The sequence below is a fragment of the Ictalurus furcatus genome, chromosome 12 (assembly GCF_023375685.1).
Source record: "Ictalurus furcatus strain D&B chromosome 12, Billie_1.0, whole genome shotgun sequence".
Lineage (NCBI taxonomy): Eukaryota > Metazoa > Chordata > Actinopteri > Siluriformes > Ictaluridae > Ictalurus > Ictalurus furcatus.
In genome coordinates this window covers 6,826,310-6,836,100 of record NC_071266.1, presented here as the reverse complement: position 1 = coordinate 6,836,100, position 9,791 = coordinate 6,826,310, and the positions used below count along the sequence as shown (strand labels likewise).

The following is a 9,791-nucleotide window of genomic DNA, read 5'->3' as shown; positions in this document are numbered from 1 at the left end:
GTTTAATACATATTCAAAATAAATTGCAAGTGAATAGTACAAAAAAAAAAAGGTATCTCTGCTGTGGAAATGTTTGAAATGTTTAAAATAATTTATATGAAGGTTCACAAATGTGCACTATTTTGAGGCTATCATCACTTCTGTAATGCAACTGCATACTTTTTTCCTTGTGAATTTTTTTTGTTGTTGTTTTAATTTAAGTGACAAATGAATAGTTATTAAAATTGTAATGATAAATATAGACATTTACATTTTGTGCCATACTTTTAAACCTTTCTTTTTTTTCTTCCTTTTGTTTTTTTTTAATTTTATTAATTTTTTATTATTATTTATTTATTTTTTTACATATTGGTAGACTAATAAGAAACAAATGCAGATGTGAACAAGAGGTGCACTGTTATTTTTTTTATGTATTGTTTTGTTTTGTTTTAGTTTTTTTTTTTTCTTTTCTAGAAATCTTGCCAGAAAGGTTCACAGGGCATGTAGTAGTTTGGAAAAGAGAGCAAAAAAAGTTAAAGCAACCTTGAAAAAACACAACATAAATATGTCTTAACAAAGTTTATTGTACGAAAACAAATTTAAATATTAAAAACAGAGTGAATGAGTCATCAAAATGAGTCATGAAAGATTACGGGTGCATAAATGTCTATATATGCTATTCATTATATTCAAGTTTATATATAAAGATATATACATATATTTCTGTCCCTCCAAAATAGACAAAAGGACAAGAAGAAAACATATCAGTGAGGATGCCAAGAGACCTACAGCAACATTAAAGGAGCTGCAGGAATATCTGGCAAGTGCTGGTCGCTCTCTGCATGTGACAACTCTCTCCACATGTCATTCTCCACATATCAAAATCCTTTGATAATTAAAAATTAAAGGACTTTGGAGTCATAACAGGAACGGTGCTTCGCATTGGGCTGCTTCACACCACATCATTGATTTTATTTTTTCTACAAATGCCCCTTATGTTTTATTCCCTCTTTTGGGCACCTCCATTTTGTCCTAATGGTATACAGTTTTTGCACGCAATTTTATATCTCACAGTTGAAGGGGTTAATCAGTGTGTTCCGATTTTTTTTCTTCCAGAAGAGTTGAACTCTGTCGTGCTAGGCTTGCAGCATTAATCAGCCATAAAGCCAATGGAACTGTTACTATGATTCCAATGATGATCCCAACACCAGCGCCCACCACTCCATAATTAGATCCAACCACTGATCCGATAAGAGCGCCAATCACAGCCAACACCAGCAGGCACATAGGTTTGAAGTAATGATTTGCAAGTGCCTGAAGCTCATCCCGATACTTGCTCTTGATGGTATCAATATCCACTGGCTGGTTTTCATCTTTACTGACTGCAAAAATTTAAACAGACAAGAAAATCAGCTGAACTGGACCAGTGAAATACAGGGAAAATTTTATGTATATAAAACATAATATAATGGTCTTATAATTGAGAGAATTATACTTACAAGAGGGACGAGTTCCCTGGATACTTCCACGTCTCTGCTTAAGTAAAGTTTCTTCCTCAACCTGTTGTTTATACACACTAAGTCTTTTCTGGTATCCTTGTTTCAGCTTTTCCTCTCTGTCCTCATAATGCTTTTTCAACTCAGTGACATCCTGTGTCAATTTGCTCTGTATCACTTCATAGTAAACCTGTGGCAGGAAGAAATCACCCAGATTTTCTTGCACCATGCTGTCTATCTCATTAAGGAGTCCATGGACCTGGGTTTCAGATTCACTGTCCCGCATAACATAATGTCTGCCTCTGCACTTTTCCAGAAGATTTTCTGCTTTATGAATGTGTTCTGTGATTGTGGATCCCTCCACATCTCCATCACACAAGAAAAGCACTATAGTGTGATTCCAGACTCTCTCAGAGAGCAGCTCTATGTGATGACTTGCTGATTTAAACTCATTTACAGATGGAACGTCACCAGTGTTTACAGGAAACACCAGAATCAGAGCATGGGGACCTGGAGGACAAAGTGTCACACTTCGGGCGATTTCATTTTTAATTTTCGTTGTAGTGCACTCCGTAGAAACTCGGTCCCATCCTGGTGTGTTCACTATGCAGGTCCTCCTTCCTGCCTGTTCACCTTCATATAAAAAGCACTCTTCACTCTCTTCATTCAGCTTTATGTCTCCCAGGATGACTCTGGCTACTTTGTTCTTTCCAGCTCCAGCTTTTCCCAGCAGTACAATCCTGAGGTCTGACAGAATAGGTGGACCTCCTTCAGTAAGACAAAAAAACAACAGACATTATGGATGATACACTTTGTCTCGATGTGCAAATATCCTTATGGACAAGAGAAACAAAATATTTTGATAGATATCTAACCTGGAGGTGTTGGTGAGAATCCACTTGCCATGGCTGTATTAAAGCTGTTGAAATTTATCCAGCTGCCATGAACCTTTCACTTTGAATTTCTGTCAGAAATATTATTATTTGAGAACTGTTGAAGGAATTGTTGAATAGAAACAAAACACAGCAAGTCAGCCCAAATGTAACTAGGACAATTATGAAGAATTCCAACGTATACAAATTAGTTGACAGAACACCTGTTCACCCTGTTTATCTTTTCCACTTATTGTAGTGTTACAACCTGGAGCTGAAATAAACTTAACTGGGACTTCATGTCATGACCTAACACACAATAGCTCATAATATTGAAGTGTGTGAGTGGGGGGGTTTGGTGGGTGGAGTGAGAGCTGAGTTTGGGGGAGTTTGCCATCCAAAGTCACATAATGAGTTGAATGGAGTATGACATATGGAACATACCCCAAATATCATCATGAAGATTAAGGAGCTAAAAAAACATAACCAGGACAAAGTTTTGGAAAAGTATCAGTGAAGATTTGCTTAGAAAAAATATCCAAAACATCTGACAGGACACTACTGCATTCATTATAATTATATAATGGAAATCATATGGTACTGCCATGACTGCCTAGAGCAGACTGTCCCCCAAAAGTCAGTGACCATGTAAGGAGGACATTAGTCAGAGAATCAGCCAAGAGTAATGCTTAACATCATACTACTAACACCATGCTTCACTGTGGAAATGGTGTTCTCAACTTCATTGAACTAACAGTGTGACTTCAGATATCCATTGGTTGCACCAGGACTAATATATCGGTTTCCACAGCGATGGGGCGAATGCTTACATTTTTATTTGTAAATAATTTTTCAACTATATTTTGTTCATAATTTAGCAAACTACAACTATATTATGTCAATATTTTGGGTTATTGTTTATAGAATCATAATATAACATCCAAATTAAATCCATTTCATCCAGTTTCAGTTTGTAACACTATAAACATGGGAAGAGTACAAGGGTGGTGAATACAAGCCACTGTACACTCTACACTTACACACAAGTGTACAGAGTACACAGTATTAGTATTAGTAGTATTAGTAGACAGAGTATAATGAAAAGAGCTACAACATAAAATGGATTTCTAGCTGTCATTTGTCAGGGATTGCTACTTAATAGCTATATAATTGTTTAATTGCTTAAACTCCTACTATATTTATTTTAAAAAACAACAACAAATAGGCACTGTTGTTCACATTAATACACAAAGAAAGTTTATTCCATCATATGAGCCTACAGGTAACATTTTTATAATAGCAATGCACCACCGTGTTTTTTTCCTCATTGCTCCTTATTTTATTACATCCCATTTTAGATCAATAGTAAACACATTAAAACTGCGAACCTGTCTAATATTCTTGCACAGTTGAGATACTCTCAGTAACCTGGGCTGCTTTTCCAGCAGTCTAATAGAAGTTCTTGTGTTCTTAAGTTTTAAACGAAACTAGTTTTAGCTTGAAATATTTGTTTTGTAACTTCTAGCATAACTACGCAAAGAAATGCTATTGCTAATGCTATCATACATGCAAACTGAAACTAGAAACTTGATTTATGAACTGTATACCTTGATATTTAATCAAGAAATAACTATATTGTGTTACATAAGTAAAAGAGAAGAGAAGAGAAGAAATGACTTACATTATTTTTATGATCTATTGTCACGTAGGTTATTATTGACTGTACAGTTGTAGGTTGTACTGATCTGTACAGATGATACAGCTTCCGGTAAGCGCGGTTCTCTACCAGGCCTCAGAGGGCGTATACTTTTCACTAACATACCAGAGTGTCTGTTGCACAAAATGATGACGTTGGATCATACGACTTTACAGTAGTGTAAAGTTTACCTTAGTTCACACAGTGATTGCTCACCTGTCTAGGCCTGTGGGCTGGATTATAATACTTCTTAAAATATGTTATCATAATCCGTATGAAATATTGTGTACAACTATATATTTGCCCAACAAAATACTGTATACATGTCCTTACATAAGAATATTATTGTATTTATTTCTTTGTTTAAAATGCATCTATACCACAGTGCTATTGCTTAGACAGAAGGTGATTAATTTCCTATAACAGCAGCTCTAACTACAAAACAATTCCCAGGTTTCTGTTAATATGTTCGGTCTAATATGTTACTGTTTGTACAGTTGTTTATATAAACCTAAGCTAAAGATACTTAACTCCACACATACATTTCTTTTGAGAGTGATTCACTCAGCAGCAAGAGAAGCAGCAATAGAAATCTGTAAATAATTGATTGTCGGTAACAATTTATAATCATGTTTCATAGTTAATAAGTGATGAAGCAGCGTCTAAGCAGGAAGTTTTCTCAATGTAAGTTTTAAATGGTTTTCACAGCTTTAATAACAGCATTGTGACAGCTCAAATTATATACATAATAAATAATAAATGAATATTGAATATTACTTCACGTCACCTTAATATATAGGCAATAAATGTGTTATGAGCATCATTTGGCTAACATGATGACAAATTTTGTAGTAAAGTGAAACACATTAATAATGAGTGAGATGTTACTGTGTAAACTGAAACACATAGTAACTTATTACTAATGAATTAAGTGTTACTTTGTTTTTACTTAAAAGTTAAATAAGGAATAAAACACAGAGTGTGTTTGTATTGTGGATTCTGACTTTGCCATGTGCAATCAGCTTCAATAGTGAGCAGCAGGAAGCAAGCTGATGTGCATGTAAATCTCACACAGTACTTTGCAATAGTCATAGGCACGTGCAGAGAAATGTTGTAGAGCAAAGATGCCTTCAAAATAATGAAATGAAAAAAAAAAATACTTTAAAGAGCAGTAAACAGTAATAAATGAAACCGAGCCGATATTTGGTGTGACGATCATTTGCTTCAAAAGATTTTATTAGTAGTATCCAGTACAATTTGTGTAGTTATATAAGGAAATGAGCTGTAAGTTTTACTGAGCATCTTGCAGAACCAGTTTTTCTGGAGACTTTGACTTTTGCACATGCTTCTTATTTTTGCAGCAAAACCCAGCAGCCTTCATTATGGTTTTTTTTTGTGTGAAAAGTGTCTCTTACATAATATATTGCCTTCTTTACTGACATACAAACATTTTGTTGTAACATTTAATTTTGTACCGGAAAACTAGGGTTTGGGAATCTAAAATGTTTTTGTACTGACTCGATAATGTAGAAGTCATAAAATAAAAATCTATAACAAAGTTTGAACTAAAAAAAATAGGGTGCATAGGACTTTTGCGCAGTACTGTAGGTAATGGATTCATGAAGAATAAAACAGTCCATGCACTGATATGACTGGACAAACCAGTTGTGTCAAAGGTGTGTTCAAACTTGTAAAAGTGATCATGTAACATGTGGAGGACTATTAAGTTCACATGGAAAAAGAGACCTTCTGCCACCTAGTGTATATCTTTATTTATCCCCCCTTTGCTCTAATTCCATTTGCTATACTCAAAAGAACCTACAAGGTTAGAGAAATGTGGAATGCGGCAAGAATGTAGTTGCCATGGTTATATGATGGCAGTGAAAAGAATCTGAAAGTCCAGTGATTTTTACTTTACATTTAAGGATACTCTGTTCCTTATTTGAATGTTGTGAAATGTGAGGATGTTACACCAAAGTACAAATTTCAAGAATCACCAGCTCCAACTGGATAAGCAAAAATGAAATAAACAAAATCCATCCATCCATCTTCTATACCACTTTATCCTTTTCAGGGTCACAGGGAACCTGGAGCCTATCCCAGGGAGCATCGGGCACAAGGAGGGGTACACCCTGGACAGGGTGCCAATCCGTCGCAGGGCACACTCACATACACATTCACACACCCATTCATACACTGCGGACAATTTGGACATGCCAATCAACCTACCACGCATGTCTTTGCACTGGGGGAGGAAACCGGAGTACCCGGAGGAAACCCCCGCAGCACGGGGAGAACATGCAAACTCCGCACACACATGGCCCCGGCGGGAATCGAACCCCCGACCCTGGAGGTGTGAGGCGAATGTGCTAACGTGCTAACCACTAACCACTAAGCCTAGAGTCTGTATCATGAACATACAAAGATAAAATGTAGAAAGATTTCTGGCACACTGGTGTGTCAGTTATTGTTTGCCATTTGCACACAAGCCGTGTTTTAGTCCTTAGTATAATTTCTGTTAGTTATTACGAAGGCAAAATCTATTAAAACGAGTAAACAGACAAATTAAATCACATAATTTTATTCATAAAATCAGAAAAAAATACAAAAGTGGTAATTCCAACCACTAGCAGCCCAAGGTTACAGTACAGGATAAACACTGATACAGCTGGCTGAGCTGCACAGTGCCTTAAGTAAACATTTTGCACATTTACATACAGTAAGAACTAACTTTTTATGTGCAAAAGTGAAATGTAGGAAAACAGAGGCTAAACACCAAACTCTGTTCTAAAAAAATAAGAGGAAAGAAAAAGAAAATAATAAACTTACCCAGCTCCCCCCTCCCACCCAATTATAGCATATACAACTGTATTATGCACCATAAGAAATAAAATTGCCATTGAATATTATTAACAGTAATATGCTTAATTTATATATTAAGCATACTGCACAGTTTTTAAAGGCAAGGTTGTATCAGAGAATGAACGGATAATCTTACATGAAAAGATTGGAAATCAACAGATCAGCAGTGGTTAATATAAACTTGGGGACAGCTAGGAGTAAGAATGGTAAGAAAAAAAAAAATAATGGATGAAATAACAGATCCGAATGGAAGAAACTATCAGCAGAACTTATCAAATTTTCACGTATAACTTTTATATTGTTTTGTAGTGCAAAACAATAGCAGCATATTGAGCAGCATATTCAAATAGCAGCATAAGATCTGGGGGAAATACTCGTAGTGACCAGATTAAATCATTTGTATTACTGGGACTCAAAACACTTTGTGTTATGGAAAGCCCAGCTTAACTAACTTTATAAATATTTTATCATTTTTGTGGGATTTGTTTTGTTTTCCATCTTTTACACAAATGCAGCTATAAATGATCATTTTTTCCCGTTCAGTAAAATATCCTGATGCGTCCGAGTCTCTGCATCCTTCAAGTCAGCAGAATCCCTGTTTTCTTTTTTCACTGGAAATATGAAGACACATAAAACACAGCAGCTATAAAATTGGAAAATGTATACACTTCAGTACACTCGGAATTGAATTTATACGTCTAACATACCTATGCTTCACCATTTAACATACCTATGCTTCACGTCTTATACTATACATTTGTACAGTAAAATTCCACTTACTATTAGGACGTTTTCCAAGGAAACTTTCAGTTCTGTGCCTAGACATGTCTTCATCTCCTTTGACCTTCTGAACTGATTCATTCCCACTTTTCTGAAGCAGCCGTTTATCCTGCTCCTGCACATCTGCACTCGTTTTTCCACCTGCTGCTGGGTTCTCCTTCAGAACGCGTGCATTGAGACCAGAAGTTCGCATGATCTTGTGTAAAATGAGAGAAAGATAAAAACACACGGAGGACTGGGGATATTATTGAACAAGCGCATGGTCCTGCACAACAGAAATGCTTTGAAAGCCATTAAAGTCAGTGTGACTGATATTTTCACCACCCACTAAATGCAGATGGAAGTTGAGAGCTCTGGACTATTCATGGGAACAGACCACTAATATTTATTTTCTATTTTTATAGTAGTCCTTGTCATAAATCTGTATACACTAGATGCCAAAAGTATGTGGACACTTGAGTACTGAACATCCCATTCCAAAACCATGGGCATTAATTTTAAGTCCATCATTTGCTACTACAATATCCTCCACTCTTCTGAGAAGGCTTTCCACTAGATTATGGCACGTGGCTGCAGGGATTAATGACTCATTCAGCCACAAGAGAACAAGGTTTAGGCGCTTTTGGTTCCAGTGAAAGGAAATGTTCATGCTTCAGTTTCAGCATGCAAAGACAGTCTAGAAAATGACATTCTTTGTGGCAACAGTTTCAGAAAGACACTCATATGGGTGTTATGGTCAGGTGTCCACATACTTTTGGCCATATAGTGTATGTTTTTCGTTCAGGTTCAAATTCTTAAAAGCAATGCTACAGTACTTTCTGTCATAATTTTTTGGAAAACAGCTTAGAGAAAATGCAGTAGAGATTAGTTTAAAGCTGTTTATGCACTGCTGTAGGAAGAGGTCAGGTTCTGAAATGCTCCATTTCTAAAAATTCAGGGTTTTGAATTTTTTATTTTTTTATTTATATTTTTACATTTTTGTAAAAGTGTTTTTTTTTTTAATGATTTTCACCTATTAAACCATTATAAGAAATTTCAGCACAAAAAACCCCACAAGAAACCCAATTCAGCATAAACTGAAACTTTCATGGTTGTAGTTGAAAGCAGTATGAGGAGATACAGTTATTTCACACACAAGGCTAATAATAATAATTATAAGAAGAAGAAGAAGAAGAAAAGACAAAGCAGAGAAGCACTTTAATACGCACTTCTAATACACTTATTTCCATGCATGTTGAAACACTTCCTGCAACTTCCTGTCTTAACAAAAGACATGCTGAGTCATAAAGTGTTGCTGCTCAAAATAATCAACTAAACCAATGCAAACTGTACCTCAGATTATAATCAGGTTTGGGTTTCTAATGCATGCTGATTCAGTGTGTATTTGAAGAAGAAAGAATACCTTGCAATGCCGTGAAATCTTCTCAGTCTATATGTAGGTTATCGGTGCTTATATGTTTGTGCATAATAAAGTACAGAGCACTTCTTCTTGTGGCTTCTAGGTTTTTCAGATAGATATCAGGGGGACTTCCTCCATGTGTTTCTCCTCCAGGTCCTAAAGAGTGACAATCTCTTAACTTCCTCTATTAGCATAAAAGTAAACCAAACTAAACGTTACTCTGTAGCTGAAGGCAGTGAGTGTTTAAGATCAGTCAAACCAGAATCACTTCTGCTTAGCACAGTTTGGTATCTTTCCATCTTGAAATTGGAAAATGGGAAATTATGTATATGAAGTAGTTTCACTGAGTATCCCTGTTTTTTTGTTTTTTTTTAATCCTAAGTGTTTATTTTAAAAAGGCTTTTCTATCTTAATCATTACAGTCTAAAAATAATTATAAGAAAAATAAGAATGAAAGGGGTTTTGTGTGGTATTTGAGATGGGGTGAATGTTTTGCTGAAAACTGTCAACCTTGCTTAATTATATTACCCTGAAAGCAGTTTAAGATACGTCTAAATCGTCTCAAAGTGAGCTCCTAGACTGAATGATGGATGACTGTATGGTGTTGACTCTCAGCTGACTATTACTGAGACTGTTACTGTAAAAATTCACCAGATAGTAGACTATAGACTATAGACTTTATATGATATATAAATCATGTGATAGCC

At 35.6% G+C, this 9,791-nt stretch overlaps 1 protein-coding gene and 1 long non-coding RNA gene across 3 annotated transcripts; both read right to left on the bottom strand.

The window, feature by feature from the left end:
* Window positions 1-411: 411 nt before the first annotated feature.
* Window positions 412-4,141, bottom strand: LOC128615320 (GTPase IMAP family member 4). Of its 2 annotated transcripts, none has more exons than XM_053637294.1 (4): window positions 4,029-4,141; window positions 2,351-2,465; window positions 1,479-2,243; window positions 412-1,361 (listed from the first exon to the last, which is right to left on the bottom strand). In XM_053637294.1, the coding sequence occupies exons 2-4, from the start codon at window positions 2,379-2,381 to the stop codon at window positions 1,063-1,065; spliced, it is 1,095 nt and encodes a 364-aa protein (XP_053493269.1). In that variant the 5' UTR covers window positions 2,382-2,465; window positions 4,029-4,141; the 3' UTR covers window positions 412-1,062. The 2 variants fall into 2 exon arrangements, with proteins under 2 accessions (XP_053493269.1, XP_053493270.1); XM_053637295.1 differs by having other exon boundaries at window positions 2,351-2,439.
* A 2,467-nt stretch (window positions 4,142-6,608) lies between these two features.
* On the bottom strand, window positions 6,609-9,201 carry LOC128615328 (uncharacterized). The gene is made up of 3 exons (XR_008387182.1): window positions 9,088-9,201; window positions 7,686-7,881; window positions 6,609-7,516 (listed from the first exon to the last, which is right to left on the bottom strand). It is a non-coding gene; the product is annotated as an uncharacterized LOC128615328 (long non-coding RNA).
* Window positions 9,202-9,791: the final 590 nt, after the last annotated feature.